General features: G+C 40.4%; 1 protein-coding gene across 1 annotated transcript; it reads left to right on the top strand.

Annotated features, from left to right (window-relative positions):
- Positions 1–3749: 3749 nt before the first annotated feature.
- Positions 3750–11646, top strand: SMIM28 (small integral membrane protein 28). Its single transcript, XM_066314349.1, has 2 exons — positions 3750–4034; positions 10413–11646. The coding sequence occupies exons 1-2, from the start codon at positions 3924–3926 to the stop codon at positions 10809–10811; spliced, it is 510 nt and encodes a 169-aa protein (XP_066170446.1). The 5' UTR covers positions 3750–3923; the 3' UTR covers positions 10812–11646.
- Positions 11647–19199: the final 7553 nt, after the last annotated feature.

Below are 19199 nucleotides of genomic sequence, written 5' to 3'. Positions count from 1 at the left end.
CTTAAATAGAGTGGCAGATTTTTCTCTTAAATAGGAGAAAACAAAAATTCATGGTAAGGATGACCAAATGTAAATGAAGGGGATCAAACTTAAATTGACAGAAATTACAAAAAAAGTACATAATACAACCCCATAGTTCTAAACAGTATCATCAGGCAGGTACTGCTCAGCCACCAGCATTCTGCCATGACCACAGAGCTTTTCAGGTATTGTCACACTCACAGAACTTCAGGGGACGTTCTGTTGGAGGAGCAGCCTGAGATCTCTCCCAGTGCTCTCTCTAATGACTTTGTTTTCAGCTGCCCATCTGCATCACAGGGATCTGGGATCAATAACTCAGCAGTACCTCCTGCTGCTCCCTGCTCTGAGGGACAGGGACAGTGTGCACACGTTTTGTAGCAGGATCTCCCTGCCTCTGTTGCTACAGGCTGTGAGTACATCCACCCTGTCCTCAAACACTGCTCTCCAGAACTATGGCAGAGCTGTGCCAGCTTGTGTCTATCCTTTGAAGTAACAGTGGGTTTAGTTTGGTGAGGAGAGGAGAATGCTCTTCAGAAGGTGATTTGGTTTGGAAAAACAGGAGTATTGATAATTAAAAAATAAAAGAAAGTAAGGCTAAAATCTCAATATAACGAAAGTCTATCAAAAAAGAGTAAAACCAGAATTTCCTAATTACCCAAGTGACAGCAAATGGACAGAAGCCAACACCACCCCCATCTGACGGATTCCCTGTGAATCTACACCTGCCAACACAGGACTGCTAACAGCACCTCACTCACTAAAATTCTAGTTTTGCATTATTCAGATTAACCCTCATGCCATCCCTCACAGCATCACAGTCATTCAATCAGGGAAGTTTCACCACCACCTGTGGACAGCAGCAAAAGAAAATGGGGGAAGGAAGTATCAAGAAACTTGAAAGGTTGTCTAAGGCACTGTGGATATTGCGTTCCCTACCAATATTAGTGGCATTACAGCCTAGAATTACACTGCAAGCCTTGAATATCTCAGCAAATCAGAGAGATTAATAATTTATGACAGTGTGAGCTTCAAACTGAGGACAGTGGAGGCACCTATTTTCTGCAGTGGCTTCCTCAGAAAGTCTCTCCCTACCTCTCTGCTATGACATTGGAAGTGATAATACCAACACTACCTCAGTTAAGAATATCATGCTAGCATTGTTTAACAAACCTTTACCAAACTTTAATCAAAGTCAGTGGTACCATTCCATGTCAGGTATTCTCTCCAGATTTTTTGACCAGGCAACTTCTAGATCAAACTATTTCAAAGAACAAAGCCAGTGGAGGAGGAGGAGGGTAGGACATTTTGTCCATGTCAAGATCTGACGATCCCTGAACCCAATGCACACTTTAAAGCGGCAAGCCTGACATCTTGCCAAGGGCTTGGAATTAAGGATGAACCTCTTTGCCTCAGCTTTCCCATTACAGCATGCCCCATGCTATGATGGTATTTATGTACTCTGTGGGAGAAGGAAAAATAAGTGTCTGTGAGCCCCACAGGGCTGGCAGAAATCAGCAACAGATTTGCCATCACAAACCCAGTCCTGAATGTCTCTCTTCCAGCTCTGCACAAGAGCAGATCTGCTCGACAAAGGCAGTGCAGCAAATGGGCACCTGACCCCTGGCAGCACAAAGAGGGTATCCCAGTCACACTCACTAATCTTGCTGCTGGGTCCACTGATGATATAAAAAGCCAGAGGGACAATCATTACTCTATATTCTAATTACCTGCCTGACGAAAGGCACTGCATTTCCCCAGATTCCCATTTGGCCTCAGCTCTACAAAGTTAAATCATTCTCATAGATTTTCCAGAGGTCAAGTTCAAAGCAGCACTTGACAAACCAGGTCAGTGAGCCTTAAAACTGCACACCTTATTTTTCTTGGCTAAAATTCATCAACTAGAATCTAAGGATGCCAAACAGGTGTTTATATTGTAAGGAGACATATTTTTTTACTTCTCATCATTATTCATGCACGGTCCCAAGGCAAATTTATAGCAAGCTTTTAAAAATAGAATTAATAATCTTAGGGGCTGCACTAAGACCCTAATTAAGATGGTATATGAATGCTTCCCGTTTGCATGTGAGATTATAGATTTAAGCTACACAGTCTCAAGGCTCCTTAAGGAATTTATTTTCTTAACACTGGTTTGGGAGAGATGGTGTTATTCTTGCTTTTATACAAGGCCTTGAGACATCAAGAGAAATATTTTTCTATTTTGACCTGTGACCTGTTAATCCATGTTTTGGACCTCACTTCTCAGTGGACATTATAAGTCACAGTGTAACTGCCCTAGGCCTGGTGGTTGGACACACTCACCACCTCTTAAAGTGCTTTCCAACAAATGAGGCATTGAGGAATGGAGAAGCCTTCTCACAAGCATGCAAAGGCTTTGCTGAGGTGAGATTTCCAGCTTCACGCAGGACCACCTTAGCAGAAGGAAGAGCTCAGCGGCTAACAAATTATGTGGCTGCTTCAGTAGCAAGACCAGCCCTTCATGCAATATTGTTTTTCCCTGTCCACTGCTCACCTGGCAAATTCAGTAACAAAATGGGATAGATTTATCAAACTACCACCTCTCTTCCCCACAGCCATGGTTCACCAGCAGGGTAAATCCTTCCTGCAAGCTGCTGACACAGGGAGCACAGCCAGTTTTGGAACAGGTTCTTCCAGGGTCCCCTCATTGGAAAGGGCGAGTGCTGGCACTGCTGGCTGACACAGCCAGGCCTGCAGCTTTCTGGGAGCCATGAACTAAAAGAAGAATTGATAAAAAAAAGGTCCAAGCAAGAAATAAGAGGTTAAGATTCTACCCTCATGTTTCTATCATCAATCCTAAACACAACTTTTGCTCAGACAGATAAGAAATCATAAAATGTGCACCACAGTTGAACAGGTGCACAGTTGAATGGGACATTTAGTAATAGCCTTTCCCTCTGCTCATGGCAAGGCAGCAAAAGACACCTCCAGCTTTACAGCACAAGTTGCAAGTTGAATCAAGTTTTAACCAGGTTAAAGAAGCCTCCCTTCAGAAGTTACTACACATCAGTGAAATAAGTTTGTGTTGTCTTTTGTGGATAAACAGAGTCTTCTCATTGGAAACAACTGCCATTTAACAAGTATCTTGGAAAGCTGCTAACCTGATTCAACTAAACTGACAAGTCGTTCTTACAAGAAGCAATCACACACTCCCACAGTGACCAAAGCCTTCCTGGCAGAGCTCTCTCTCTCTGGATTTGTCATTAACATCTACATCCTAACACTGCTAAATAATTCAGTACAGCATTTAGCCTTGTGTCCTTGCCTCTCTACTCAGAAACCACTCTCTTTTCTGTATGTTTCAGCAACAGGGAACAAAAACCTGCCTGGATTGTGGTTCCACCTTGTGCTGTGTAACTGAGGGGGAGCCTCACTTACCCTTTCGCTCTCGACATAGAAGCATAGGTTTTATTTCTTCTATTTTGTTAGAAATAGTGTTTATTAGATAACTAAATATAGAGCGTTATTTATCCACACGGAGTCATGACCATGTGGGCTCAGATTCACATGCAAATTCCCCTTTTAATAATCCTAATGCAGGGAGTGCTCCAATCAGAGCGCTATCAGCCCTAGCTCCCAGATACCTGATGCCAGCTTTGCTGGTAATGTAGGCCACTGAAGCAAATCCAGAGAGATTGAGTTGGAAGTGAAGAGAGGCTCTGAGATCTATTTGCTTGGCTTCCTGACGACGAGGGGGTGTCTAACTTTTTTTTTTTTTTTTCTTTTCTGCTGTAAAGGGGATATCATTTAAGAGGGATCATTAGCTGCCAGCAGCCCGGCTGGGTCAAGGCTGGGAGGCGGAGACACTGTTGCAAGCAGCGAAGCAAAGTGGAGGCACGAAGGCAGAAGGCCAGGTTAATGAAAGCATGAGGTGGCTCTTGGGCAGCAGCTCGAACAATTTTGGACATGCCGACAGGGGAAACTATGACTGGCTCAACAGTGAACCAGGTGGGCCACCTCTGGAAACAGAGCTTCAGGTCTGTATCCCCCCGCTCATCTCTGTGACATGTCCTTTGACTTCGCATGTGTGTGTGTGTGTATGTCTGTGTAATCCCTCAGTGTACAGTGCAGAGTAAATTCCTGGGTATTGGGATGTTTCAAAGCAGTAGTGCTCAATTACATGGAGTCGGAACATTTCTTTACTGCTGTTAAGTCTTTTTAAACACATTTGTGGAAGCAAAAAAAAAAAAAAAAAACATTAGACGGAAAAATTGTGCTGGGGTGGCAGGTAAGGAAGTTTAATTACTTCTTCTAAGCGTAACACATCCTTGATTTCCTCTCTGTTGAATGCGTGTTTACGCTGTGGATCTGGTCCTGTGAAGCCTTCCCGCAGATGTTGCGAGTCCGTAGCAGGCAGCAATGAACTCTTGTTCCCTAAGCTGTGCGCTGATTACTTCTGCGAGAGAGGATCACATGCAGCCGGGTGGGGGAGGGAAGTAGCCCCCAGAGATGAAAACACAGCCTGCTTTCTGGCTTTGTCTGGGATACAGCAAAAGGGCTTCTCTGATCAAAAATAATAGTTTGAGGCGCTCGTCCGTCCTCGGTAAATGTCTGGTGCACATTGCATTGGCAAATGAACTGGCCGCACTACTCAGCTGAGATATATAAAGTGTAGTGTTGCAAAATAAATGGGGGTAGAAGCGTGTGGGGGCGTCAAAATAGGGCAATAAGTAGTGTTTAAATGTCTCCACGATTTTAGCAAAGTCTGCCTCACCAGTAACATTGCCAGAGTTAGAACAGCAATGGCAATGCCTTCACACCTCGAGACTGCTTTTGTCTGACAGTGAGAAACAAACAGCATCACTAGAGTCAAATTTCAGCAAGTATTTGAAAATTTTGTGTAAATCCAGGCTCACTCCTAAATTATGCGTCATTACTAATGGATACAAAACCACACGAAAAGGTTTTTCTATTTGCCAGAGTTACATGTTTTTGCGTTTTACAATTAATAATGAATCAGCTTCAAGAAGCAGGATAGAGCTTGGAAAAGAACCTATGGGGGGACCGCACCCTAATGACTTCAAAGCATTTCAGAAGCATCAGTTTCCTGATTCAACTTCAAAAGATATTTGCATAAATATGGGCTATAGTAACAAAAATAATTTTAAAGGAGTTCTAACCACGCTAGCAAATCATTAACAACATAATAAATCTTTGCACAACTCAGTCACTTGAATGGGAATTTCAGCAAGCAAAATAAACTTTCATTTTTCTATCCTTAACAAAAGCTTTCCTTAACCTCATGTTTTGCCTTATGAGGTCATTCCCTCCCAAGGCAGGTACTACCCCTCCTTTGTCCAGACACACAGTTCAGCTCCAAGCCCATTCCATTACTCATCGTGGATATACCCCACTACTCAGCCACACTCTGCATTTCATTCTTTTACCAACAGGCAAGAGTAAAAGCTCATCTTAACTGATATGGGTCACATTATCTGTAAGTTGGCAACTGTACATGCTCAGTGTGTTGAAAAAAACATAGGCAGACAGATTACTAATGAAAGGCTTTACTACTTCCAGCATGTGCTCAGTGGCTGGGGGGAACTGGCCCTCTATTCAGTCCCTATAAATATATAAACCAAAGGAGGAGAATAGACAGTGCCCAAACTATCCTGTAAGAATCAGTTCTGGGAAAACAGGACATTTTAGAAATACAATTCCTTTTACTTCCATGCTCTTTTCTGTCTTTCTCTATTTTAAAAAAATATATTTTCCCATATTTCTGTGTCTGTAACTTATTTCATGCTGGAAGTCAGATCCTTTTCTTTTTGTCATTGACAATAGATGCTTGTGATGACACAGGCAGAGCACACTGATACCCATTGAAGCAGCACCAAACAAAACCAGTCAATTAATAATTCCATCAGTCACTTCATATGCCTGGTGTGGAAACTTTAAAACAGTAAAGGATTTTACCTTAAATATGTTCTGCAGTCATATTAGTTTCAATTAATGAAGATTCAGTTTGGTTTCCAGAAAATCTTATTTTCCAGTTCTGGCAGCTATTCCTGACACCTATACACAGTGGTTACTTTTCTAGGCTTAGAACTTGAGCTGCAGAAGTTAGTTTTAGGTCAGTTTAGAACTAGTTTTAGTTTAGAATTTCAGATTTTTTAAAGCAACCCTTACTTCATTGTATTAAAATTATTCCTATTATTAGTGTCATTTTACAAATGCCTATTAGATTTTCCAAGTCTTTATGTTAAGATCTTTCCAACATTGTTCAGTAGCCTTTTAGGCAGTCATTGCAGAAATGAGCACAAAATCACAACAGAAAAAAGGTACTAATACTGATCAATTGTCTCCTAATACATTTGTTCTATTTATCTGGATATAAATACAAAAAGCCCATCAGCTTTTGGAACTACATCTCAAAAGTAAAATCAGCTCATGTAATGTTTGGCAGGAGGCAGCATCAAAATGGATATATAACTCCCTGTTCAGGTTCAGGGCATATGTGGAGAAGTATTAACTTATAAACTATTAACTATTATTAACTTTTCAGCTCAAACAGTAGACTAAGTAGCCTAGAAATTACTTCACCCAGATAGGAAAGTCTTAACATTAGTGTTTAAACAGCTATGAGCACCCTGAAACACAGACTGAGGAAAACCAGCCTTCATTGTCACCTGTTAGCATACAGAAAAAGCATGAAGATGAGTCAGGGGAGGTTTAGGTTAGATATGAGGAAAAAGTTTTCACTCAGAGGGTGGTTGGGAACTGGAGCAGGCTCCCCAGGGTAGTGGTCACAGCACCAAGCCTGACATAGCTCAAAAATCATTTGGACAATGCTCAAAGGCACATGGCGACTCTTGGGCCTCTGCACAGGGCCAGGAGTTGGGCTCAATGATTTTGATGGGTGCCCTCTAACTCAGCATATTTTATAATTCTATATCATTGCCTAATTCTTAATCCTATCTGCTTCACATGCCACTAATTTGCATATTGTAGTAAAACACACTTACTGTTCTTTCACAATTATGCAGCAGATGTGAAACAAAAACAAACCAAACAAATTTATTATGTCTTCTTTTGCACACATTACTGAATAGATTGCCACCAGGCACTGGTTATTGTAGTTATTTGGAAATAGAATAGGATAGAACAGAAGCAGTTCAGTTGGAAGGGGCCTGCTAGGAAAATCTAGTCCAGCCACCTGACCACTTTAGGGAGTACAAGGGAATATGGGCTGTTTTGTATTAACCTATGCAATTTTTGTCCAGATCCCAAAGTGCAATAAAGTACTTGCAGGTTCAGGGCACTGCTTTTTCACCTTCAGAGACAGCAATACAGATGCAGATTTTCTGCAGACCATACCCAAGGATTTCAACCGAGGCACTCAAAACGAGGCATGACCAATGAGCAACCCACAAGAAACACTTCCACTGACCTGTCTTGCCCCTTCCCTAGAGCATTTGGTAGCAGAGACAGGAGTATGGCTCCTCAGGAGAACATTTGTTTTACCACACAAGCACACAGTCTTCTCTCTTCCCACAGTCTTCTGACTCAGTCACTGCATACTCTATACACCCTGCAACACAGTGCCCCGTGGTACTGTGGAATTAATCTCCTTCCCTAAGCAATCTAATACAATGCAGAGGAGGCACTTTGTGCACAATAATGTAATTAAAAATTACATGTATTGCAGAGCAAATTAAGGATTTCACAGATTTCAAAAATGCTGGCATTTATTCAGGCTTGAGAGCTTGATTTCACGACTTTAAAAGCAGTGCTGTGGGTTACTCTTGGAGGACTTTTAAACAAGAAGAGTTTTCAGGCCAGTAACTCACTGATACCCTGAGGTGTCTTTTTGTAGCTACTTCACAGACTGTGGCCATCTGAGCTAGCTCATAATACAAATAGTTGCACTCCTCCCTTTTTTTTACCATTAGATGCAAACTGTCCCCTCCAACAATAATATATTTTGCACATTTCTCTTAATTCATTGTAAGGCCCAAGACCTCTGGGTTCCAATCAAGGCTTTGGAGGGAAGTATAGTTCCCTGAGATCCAAGACCATTTGTAATTCCTTAATCAAGCTTAACCTTTCCTTCCCTTCTGAAGTCCAGTATTTGTACGAGGCCATATCTTACAGCCCTAACTCTTGTCTGTGCTTCCAGCAGCACATGCAGACATACTGTCCTTGGCCATTATTTAAAACATGAATATATCATGAACACATACATTTCAGTGAAATTTATGGGGAAACCGCACTGAGTCTAAATCATAATTGGGGGTTTATATACTTTTCAGTAACCATGTAGGAAACACCGTCAATCTCACTCTCTGTCCTCACAAACCACCAGAACACTGTACAACTCACAGATCCTAAGACCAACACTTCACCGGGATGAAAGCCTGCTCCCTAGAAATTAAACCCAAAACTTAGACTTGGATTCCAAAAACAATCTCTTCACTGATCATGAATAATCCTGTACATTATTAACTCCGCTCTTCTCAATAGTTACTCTAAGAGTATCAGTAATGTATCAGTATCAGTCAGTCTTCACGTATATGGTCCACTAACATAATATTGAATGCTCTCTTCTCATTTTCTCTTGAAATGCTTTATGCACCTCATAAGACTCAATAAAGAAGCATTAACAAACTTTTTTTAAAAAGCCCCCTCATTTTTAAGAACTTATTTAATGTCTGCATTGGAAGAACAACTGGAACAATTTCTTCCAATTCGGCTCTTCCCTGCCACTCACTGAATGGTGAGGTAAGACAATAGCTTCTACAGCTAGAAATTCTTAATAAAAATTATCAATAAATAAAAATAGCTCTTTAATATATATTCTTCTGTGCTTTTGTTTTTTTTTTTTTTTTTGAAGACCATTGGGAAAAATAGCTTAATAGCTAGTCTGCAAAGGTGTCAGTGTATTTTAAAATTAATGCATTTAGCTTCAGATCCACAATGCCTTAGGGAAAAAATAGAAAAACAGTAATTTCCCATGTATTATTTCTTAGGAGTCTTATTTTACTTATTTTTCTTGGGCACGTCCACACCATTTTATAATATGACAACAAAGCAAAGAGGTTACAAATGCCTGGTAGATAATCAGTTGAATGTAGATTACAGTGTGATTCTGTAGCTAGAAGAATGACTATGACTCTTGGAAGAATAAAAACAGAAAGTTTTTGTAGACTAAGAAAAAGACACTGGAGTTACTGTCCTTTTGACAGTCATTGCAGCAAACAGCCAGTTTGCATCCCAGATTCCAAACTCTTTGAGGAAAGAATCACTCAAGTTCTCCTAGCCTGAACGGTTACTTTCAAAATAAAGGAATATTTTCTTCAAAATAAAGGAAATTTGATCCATTGACCTGTTTAGTCTCATCATACAAATGTGAAAAAGCCATCTCATAGCGTTCTCCAAGAGCTTACAAATGGAATGACTTGATAAACAGCATTAAAGGGTTTCAATTTTCCTTCTGCCCTAGACTAGACTGTGAATGAGACACAACTATTAGGAGATGGAGTCAGACTGGAAACAAGATATGCTAAATTTTAAAACTAAAGCTAATACAACACAAGAGCACAAATGGCTTTGTTGGTTTTTCTCATAGCTTATGACTCCAGTTAACATTACATCACAGTTCAAAAGCCATGGAACAGAGGTCTTTTGTGCTACATTTTGCAGAAAACAAAGCTAACACAGTAGTCACAACTGTTACTTCCCTTACACCAGAAGTTCTTTAGGCATAGTTCTAAACAGGGAAAAATGATTCTTGGATCACTGGCAGAACAAGCTCAAGAGGTCTAGTCCAATGTGTCCTGTCCAAAAAAACACCGTGTTTTATTTGGAACTGGCCTGTGAGGTTGGAACAACCCAAAGGGCAGGTAGTGTAGGCAATGGGCCCTGTTTGAAAGGGCTAGTTATCATAATATTTGTTCTTTAAACAGTTTTCCAAATAAAGAAACAGCACCAGATGGTGGATCACCAGCCTTACTCATCTGGAATTCAATGTTCTCCCAAATTTTAGATGCTTGACCAATCTCCTGCAAAGTTGACTGGTCCTCCTATAATCTAAAGTAATAAAATGTCATATAAAATTGCATGCACTTCCAGGCTGTTGGGGCTTTTTCCCCATTGGAGACAGGGTTTTCTAAAAACCCAGTAATCTCTGCAGCTTCTCTGGGGTTTTTAGTCTCTGGTTGTGATTGTCTATAATTGGTCAGTAAATAGAATTTATGAGTCTGCAAAACACACTCCTTCAATGATACAAGTGCAGAGAGAAAGAAATTTGGAAAAGTGACTGCTGTGTCATAAGGCAGAGATGGGGAATGTGGTTCTGCTCTTAGTCAAAGAGATCTCCTGGAATCCAACACCCTTCCTGTTTGCTTTGGTTACAGAGCAGACAACAGACAAGTTCAACCAAAGACGACATAGAACCATTTCTGTGTATCATATTGCCTGCCACCATGATGCTCTTCCTGGCATTCCTGCTGCTCTTCCTGTACCGCCGTTGCCAGCGCCCCACTCAGCAGGGGCAGATCTTCAGCATCGACCTTCCTGAGGCCCTGCCTGAGCACGATGTGTCCAATTTCCTTTCTGCACTGCCCTGGAGCAGTGAGCAGAGCTTCCACTACTCGACGCTGCTCCCTGATGCCACGTTCCTCTCGGTGTGTTTGCCTCCTTCCTATGAGGAGGCCACCATGAAGACTTCCATGGAAGAGGCTCACATTGAGCTCTCTCCAGACCCAGTGCCTCCTTATGAAGAGAGCACACTGCAGATCAGCAGCACCAAATAAACTTCCTACGGAAGCACCTTAGCCGAAGCACGCAGCACAAAGGTAGAACTATGCTATGGCCTTTAAAATTTGTGAAAGGATTCCAAATGAGGCACAAAACCAATGAATTTATAAAGGAAGAAACTTGAAGTAACAGGCAGTGCATCTCTTCACCTCATCCTCGGATTCCCTACCTTCCATTTGTGGCAAGCATACACATGGCGTAGCATCAAATCCAATCCAGACTGGTAACGTGGGGATTCTAGTTAACAAACATGTCATGCAAGGATTAAACTTAAGGAAAGCTGGGAAGCTCTTCCTCTGTAATCCCTCAGCTACAACAGAATGTCAATAACCCTATAGATTCAGCAATCACAAAAAGGGCTTTTAGCGCATACATATTCCAGTTTATGGGGGTTTTTTCTATTTTATGCATTTATATTTAAATGAGTTTTTGACAAGCTGAGTCACTCAGTCTGTGTGTGTTTACATCACATCATTCTGCAGTGCTCTGGAATGATCACAACAGCTCTCAGGAAAGCAAATAAATATATAACCTCTACAAGATTTCTAGTAACTGTCCCCAAAGGTTCAAATGTGCACTGTGAATAAAGTCTGGCCTTTCTCACAGTTGAACAATGAGGACAACCAGAGAAGACCTGATCTGGGTGAGGAAGACTCCATGCAAGAGCATGTTCATTCTGTTGCTGTAAGCTGCTTGCCAAGGTCTGCAAGGTCCCAACATTCCAGACTACTAGAATGACTTATTTTCCAAGTCTAAAATAATAAACCATGTGACTTACTTGGTGCAGTGTGTAAAGGATACGGGGAAAAATTAATAAAATCAAGTGCACCAAAAAAATCCCTGGTCTGTATTTCGAAACAGCATTATAATCACTTCCTCTTCATCACCAGGGCAAGGTGAGGCTAATTCAGTTGTGTTGGTGGCAGTGGTTCAAAGGGTTTGCATATGCAAATGCTTTCAGAAAATGATGTATATTATCTTTAATTCTTTCTTACAGGAGAGCATTTTCACTAAGTTGATGGATGCGCTTGTTACAAAAGGTGGTTACTACAGATCCTGACAGCCTCAAAAGTTATGTTGGCAAGCCACAGACAAATGCAGTGTTGTGGAACAGCTGACACCTGCAAGAAACTGTTGTAGAGCTTGTGCAGTCTTGGTGTAACTAACAAACCCAAAGGCTTGCACTTGGTGATTTCAGCAACTGTCAGGGGTTTGTCAATAACAGCCAGTCTTGCTTTACTAACTTAGCCCATTCTTTAAAAAAAACTCAATAATAACACAATAATGGGGGAAAAAAATCCTCACTGTACAGCAGAAGAAAGGCCACTTTAGAGCTGCAAAGTGGTTGAATTCTGTGTTATGTCAACAGTGACACAATCAAAATAGTTCATATCAAAACTGATGTTCTCACTCATACATTTCTCTTGGAACAAGGAAAAAAGATGCCTTTTTTATTTAGAAAAAAGGGTTATTTTCTTGAACTACAAATTTGAGATTATTCTTTTTCTAATGTTTCATTTGGGTCATCAAACTGAAGCAGCAGATGTTTTGGAAAACTCCAGATTCAATCAACCATTTTTCTTTTCAGGCTGTATCTGGGAACAGTTCCCGGTACTTGCTGACATATTTAAAAGGCAATATTCTACTGCCTCCTTGCATTCTCTTTACTTCCTTAGTATTTGGAACAACGCTCAGTTGTTTTTAAGGAAAGCTGGAAAAATACAAGAGCCCCAAGCAATATACCTAGTTGGAAAGGTGCAAAAGTTTGAGGGTCAAAGATAAACCACTTTTGCCTCTGGCGTTTGCATATTCCAATAACTTCAGCGGAACGGTACGGATATGCTTGAAAACTCAGAGACTGTCATATCAAGTTGAGTATAAAAGTATCTTTCCCTTAAAAGATCATAAGAGATCTGCTGTGTTTGGAAATGAGTTACACTGTTCATCAGCACAATCTCTCGTTTACCCTTAACTTGGGTAGAGTCTGATGGGCTCAGCCTCTGGGCTCATAATTCTAAACTGCTCTCCAGTTACCTTAGTTACAGTTAAGAAAAATATTGACTGGTATTTCTTGTGACTGAGACTGATATACTTCTATAACTAGTTGAGGGTTGCTATTCTTTGCAAGAATTCGGAGAGTGAATGCATTTCACACAGTATTTATTGAACAACTCTCAAATCCTACTTTAGACAAATAGCTTCTGAGTGTTAGCATTGCTAAAGACAATTAAAAATACACACTTGCTCAAATCCATATTAACAGAAACAGTGCCATAAGTTAAATCCTTCTAGTAAACTGCTTTTTCCATCTGGAATTGGTATCCCTTCTCTCATTCCAACACAGATTTGACTAGTCTTGTATGTTAATGGTCCCTAGTAGGTTTCAACATAACAGGCGCCTCTACTCTTAAATCTCCACTCCCAAGAGAAGGCCTGCCAAAAAAGAGACAATGTTTCTCATGTAAACATACTGAAATCAAATCTCCATTGCCTAGAAGCTGCCTCTGATCCTGTCAGGCTGTGGTGACACACATCTCAGCACCCACCGTGCTGCTGATTTTAGCAGTACTAGTTGTGGAGCCACCATCAGGTCCTCTGGGCAAACACCTTGTGCATCACAGCAGAGAGCTCATGACCTGCAAGGAACTCCTGCCTGGCAATAGCAGTGCAATGGGAAGAACTTTCATTGTTGTAGCTGCAGTAATCTGAAAGGTGAAGGTTTAGAGCTCCCCATCTAAAATAAAGATGTTGGAATTGGGACCATAAACAAAAAGTCTGAGGAGAGACATTAGGTTTTCAATTACATAAAAGATAACTGCAAACAAAGTGAAATAGGGACCCCTCGTGCCTGCACCAATCTGACCTGGAACTAGTGATTTTAAACTGAAGCAAGATTAACTCAGAAAAGAAATTTTTAGAAGTGAAGTGTAGTCTGAAAGTGCAGTGAAGCAGTGGCAGCATCATCTCTGGACACATTGTGAAGGTAGAGAGACATCTGTCCAGAATGATGATGGCTCCTGGTTGGAGCAGAGAATGGACTAGATGTCTTCTCTGTGTCCTTTCTTGTTCCTGTGCCTTAAAGTTACATCAGAGTAAGCTTTGTTCCTTGTTTCCAAACTGTATGAAATCAGATGGCTATTTCCTTGAAAATTTCATATTCTAAGATTCCATGTGCATCCAGAAATCACTGTAACATTGGCATTGTACTGTATAGCCACAAGGTTTTGGTGGGGGTTTTTTGTTTGGTTGGTTGTTGCTGTTGTTTGGTTTTTTTAATATATATATCTGCTAGTACACATAGAAATTATGAACTCACCTTGATGTGAAGGGTAATTGTAATTCATTTTTTCTATTTCAAAAATATTAAGGAACCATGATGAGATTAATTATGTATACGCTACCCCTTGCTTCTATTTAGTAGGAAACTATGGAACAATACAGGCCCTTTCATTAAGGAGGTTTCACAAGCTTAGAGGGCAATCTCTGTGCTTGTCACCCTGTGAGAGCTGCCAGAGTCCCTCACTGAAATGGGCTCATTGCTCTGCAGACCAACAAGAATGCACAGCTTGCACACATGGCAGATTCTTGATCAAAAGACATTTAATGGAAAACCACACAGGTAATTTACACAAAACAGTTCTTCTAGATATCCATTGAAAGTATTCAGCATGCATCTTCAGTAATGCCACAGTAGTTTCATCTTCATAGAATATCCTGCCTGAATATCCTAATATTTTAGCCAAAGCAAGAAAAGATGACACAGCTCTTTGCAACCACTGTGGGATCTCAGAAAGTAACATCTTGGATAAAACTGATGCATGCTTCTGCATAGATTGAGCATCTGGCACCTGATCTTTACTGAACTTAAAACTAACTTGTGACTCATTGGTTTGCACTTGCCAATGATAAAATGTGCTTTTCAAAACAGAATAGTCATTGCTTATGAAGGAACCCTTGGTCTAGGAAAGGCAGAATAAAGATTTCAGTGCATACATTTCACTTCAGAGAAATCCCCACCTGTAACAAGTATCTTGACTAGAAATTTAGAAACCCAGCTGAAGTGGAAAACACTTTGGAGGGAAAAAAAAAAAAAAAAAAAAGAGCAACGAACAAGCCCTGACATTGTATCTTTGTGACAGTTCAATAATATCACGGTGGTCAGGAAAGAACTGCTCAAAATAAAACTCTTCACTTAATCCATGCTTCAAAGGATTTTACTTGGGTTCTTATGGCAACAAAGCCTCCAAATACAGACATACAACTACTTTTGCTAGTACAAACTCCACTGGCATGAACTGTATATGCTCCAGTAGTGAAAATTATTACAAATATAGGTTTTATCAGTAGGAGAAAGTGAGTGGGCAGTCTCATTCTGGTGAGGAGAGTAATTTTATTTGGGTATGGGGTTTTTTGTTGTTGCTGGGTTTTTTTGGGTTTTTTACAATTTTCAACAATAAACATTGCACAAAAACATCAGATAAGGATGAGCTGAATGCTTATGGCAAATAAATTATTCACTGACTTCTCTCTCAAAAAACTGTCATAAGTGAAACAGCTATGAATTTTTAATAATGAAAAGTCTTAATTTCAGTCTGTTAGTAAATAATCACGTCATGTTGTGACTTTCATTACAAAGGAGTTCTATTCATCACTTGGATAATGAGGTCTTCTGCGGAATAGGAAAGACATGTGAGTGTGGAGCCTAAGGAAAGTGTCCTCTGTAATAGAGACAACCTGCCATTCTCAGTGGTATGGCTAGCAAGGCTGCGCACAGCTAAAAAAATCAATGCTGCAGACACATGGGTGTTGATGAAGACAGCAAAACCTCATTGAAGACTCCTGGATACATGACTAGGCTGACAGCAGTGTAAATGTATGTTTGCACTTTCACAAGATTTTCATTAAAAAGGTAAAAAATGCCAATGTCTTTCATGTTTGTTGAAGGTATGAAAGACTCAAACTTGTCTGTGAGTTTGGCTCCATCAGTAGTTTTGCTTCTTATTATTCACAGGGATATCATGTCTGTGAGAGCTTACTGTCAGAAATTAAGGAAGAAGCAGCAATCAAAACTGTAGTACTCAGAATTTCATAGAATCATTAAGGTTGGAAAAGGCCTCTAAGTTCATCAAGTCCAAGTTTTAGCCCAGCATTGGCTAATGTTCAGTGCTAAACCATGTAAACGACACATATAATTATTTCTTGAATGCTTCCCAGGATGGTTACACTGTCACTCTCCTGGACAGCCTGTTTCAATGCTTTATAACTTTTGAGTGAAGAATTTTTTCTTAAGATCGAATTTAATCCTTCCCTAGTGCAGTTTTTCCTCTCGTCATTTTTCACCTGGGAGAAGAGACCAACCCCTAGCTCACTACAAGCATCCTATCAGACAAGTTGTGCCATTAATATCATGTCATCTTATTCAGCCCTTCTATATTCACTTGTCCCTACTATGTCAGCATTATTTTATTCTTGAATAATTACCTTAGAACTTTTCAGACATTTCCATCTGTGGAAAAAAAAAATACTTTAAAGCAAGAGAGAATGGACAGGCAATCCTCTCCAGTCATATCAAGCACCTTCATAGGTCTACCTTTTATTTTACAGTGTTTTGGCTTCTTGTTTATTTTTTTCCACATGCAAACTAAGAGAACTGAATGCACTTTTTTTTTTTTTATTTCTTTGAATACTAATGAACTGAATTCCTTTAGTTGGCCTTCCAAGCACAAAGGACAGGAAGCAAAGCCATACTCTTCCTGCCCTACCCCATCAAGCATCCTAAAGAGAAAGGAATGTGAAAAAGATCACAAATCAGGATGAAAAAAGAGGTAAGAGAAATGCCTATCCAGAAATAGCAATTTTGTGAGAGGTGTTTCTCCTCGCTGACTTCCTATTTTTCACTTCTCTCTCATTTGGCTTAATTTTAATTTCTGCCAACTATAAAAAGACAACACAGAAAGGAAAACTACCTCTATAGATTGACCCACAGCTGTAGAGAGCAAAACGAAATGTCCTGTGTTATAATCTACTAGTAATCTGGAATAGCTGTTTGTGATCATACAATGTTTGCACAGTCAGTTTCCACTACAGGTAAACCAGTCAAATTCAAACACATTTCTATAAACACATTTCCCTGCTTGTGTACCAACAACACCCCAAATTATTTAAACACCACCATTAAAAGCTCAGTATGTGCTTCAGTTCTGTCGCACTTTTTCTCTCTCTTTGTCTTCTAGTTTGGAAAACTCACACTTGACAACACTCTCAGCTGTTAGTATAGCCTAAGGTTCTTCAGAAAGACTGCATACCTATGTTTTAGAAAAAAAATAAACTTGATGGGTATTAGCTGGTTTATAAACTCTATCTTCAACTTACACCTCCTTTTCACTTCTGTTAATGATGCAGAACCTAAGTATTTCTGTAAAAGACTGAATTCTTGCTGTTTCTAGGAGCAAAACATTGTGGTCATCAGGAACCAAAAAATGCTGCTGTCATGTAATAAAAGAAAAAAAAAAAAAAAAAAAAAAGCAGATCCATTAGCATAACTCTTCAGCATTTAGCTGCATCAGGAAGATCAAAGCAAACAGAGGACATTAGTTTGGAGACAAAAGAAGCCACTTAAGTACAGTCCTGTCTAGCACAATTCTGAGGCTTTCACAGTGGTTCTTTTCTACAGCATTACCAGCAATCATCACCTGGAGAAAAAGCATGGTGCCACACAACAGAGGAGCAGGGTGTCCCTGATCCATGACTGGTGACACCTGAGGTGTTGGCATCAATGGGCCCAGTGATGCCACAGCACCACCATGAGCTCCTGCACCTCTCCCGTGCCTCTGTGCATGCCTCCAGCAGCCCCAGCCCTGCCACTCCCACCTGTAAGAAGGAAAGGCTGAGTGGTCTCAACCTGCCCAGTAAGATCTCTACTGGAAACAAAATAAAATAATTAAGTTTTAGACCTTTAGAGCTTTTTTTTTTTTTTTTTTACAAAAGTAGCAAGTTAATACACTGGTAACATCTAGACCTGTGCTCCAGTTATTATGGCAGACTCTATGAAACAGACACAAAGTAAATTCTACTTTCTTTATCTAAAACATGAGCTAACATAAACTAGAGCACAAGGAAAGAACTATTGTTTGATATTGCATTTTATCCTTTGCAGATCATCCTGTAAGTCAGAGGGCTTATTTTCTAATCTATTATTCTTTATCTAGCCTATGCATATCTTATTTTAAATATGGTAAATAGATATTGTAGGGATGGGCAGGCAAGGTAAACTATAAGCATAAAGCATGCCCAGATACTGTATCTGAGAGCTCCACAGGAACAGCTCTCTCTTTAGCTAACATCACTTCAAAAAATCATCACCTCCTAATATATATTTCACAGTTACCTGGACTCCTTTCAAATGCCTGCTCCAACCACCAACTAACCACACAGCTGGTGAAGGTATTTATGACTTTGGTTTGTCCGGTTTTATTTCTTAACAGATTTTTTGTTTTAGCTGGGACTGAGTGCCAGGAAATATTTACACTACATGCATTAACTTCCAATAAATACCATTTTCTACTTTTGTTAGAAGACAAAGAATATTTCCAGAATGGCTTGCATTTAGAGCCACTATACTGATTTTTAAAGAGCTGAAAAGAAATTTTCATGCTAATGACAACCTGCTTCCCCAACCCAAGTTATGCTGGGCACCACTCCCAGCTACCAGAAGAGGGGAGATTGGCAAGGCCTTCCCTCCATTAGGTAGCTTGCCATCATGTCTAACAGACAACAAGATTAAATTCCCTATTTTTCCAGAACTCAGCTTGTTCAGTGAAACTGGACACCACCACATCCAAAGGCTACTCTGAGGCAGGTTGGGTTTCACTGCTGATGGTCCTTAGAGAGTTTCCAGTGACTCCTGTTCACCCAGTCCCTTGTCCCCAGTGCTGCACCAGCCCTCTTTAAAGTTGCATGCTTTCATTTAGTACTTCTCATAAACTACCACACTAGTACCCAACAACATGGACTACTCCAACTGGTGTTTTTCCAGCTAACACTGTTTTGAACCATAAATTTTGACAAAATACGGATTATTCTTAACCGTAGTCATTAGCTCTCAACAGCCTCACTCCTGGTTTGTGACAGCTACACAACAAAGGTTTTCTGCCCAAAGCAGCAAAACAGCTGCCAGTGGCCAAATAATGACTGGCTCCTTGGGCTGGCACAGGATCAATGTCCTGAATGGCACCAGGCCTTCTGATGGAGGTTGTCAGGAGACGTTTTCCTGCATCCTACAAGTTTCTGGAAATGAAAGGGAACTGCCAAAGCAGGAGCACCAGGGGTACAACACAGTAGTACTGGATCAAGTGGCAGCTTCATCCAGAGACCCCAGTGACACT

The sequence above is a fragment of the Sylvia atricapilla genome, chromosome 3 (assembly GCF_009819655.1).
Source record: "Sylvia atricapilla isolate bSylAtr1 chromosome 3, bSylAtr1.pri, whole genome shotgun sequence".
NCBI classification, from domain to species: domain Eukaryota; kingdom Metazoa; phylum Chordata; class Aves; order Passeriformes; family Sylviidae; genus Sylvia; species Sylvia atricapilla.
The sequence above is the reverse complement of the archived record's forward strand: the minus strand, read 5'-3'. Positions and strand labels throughout refer to the sequence as shown.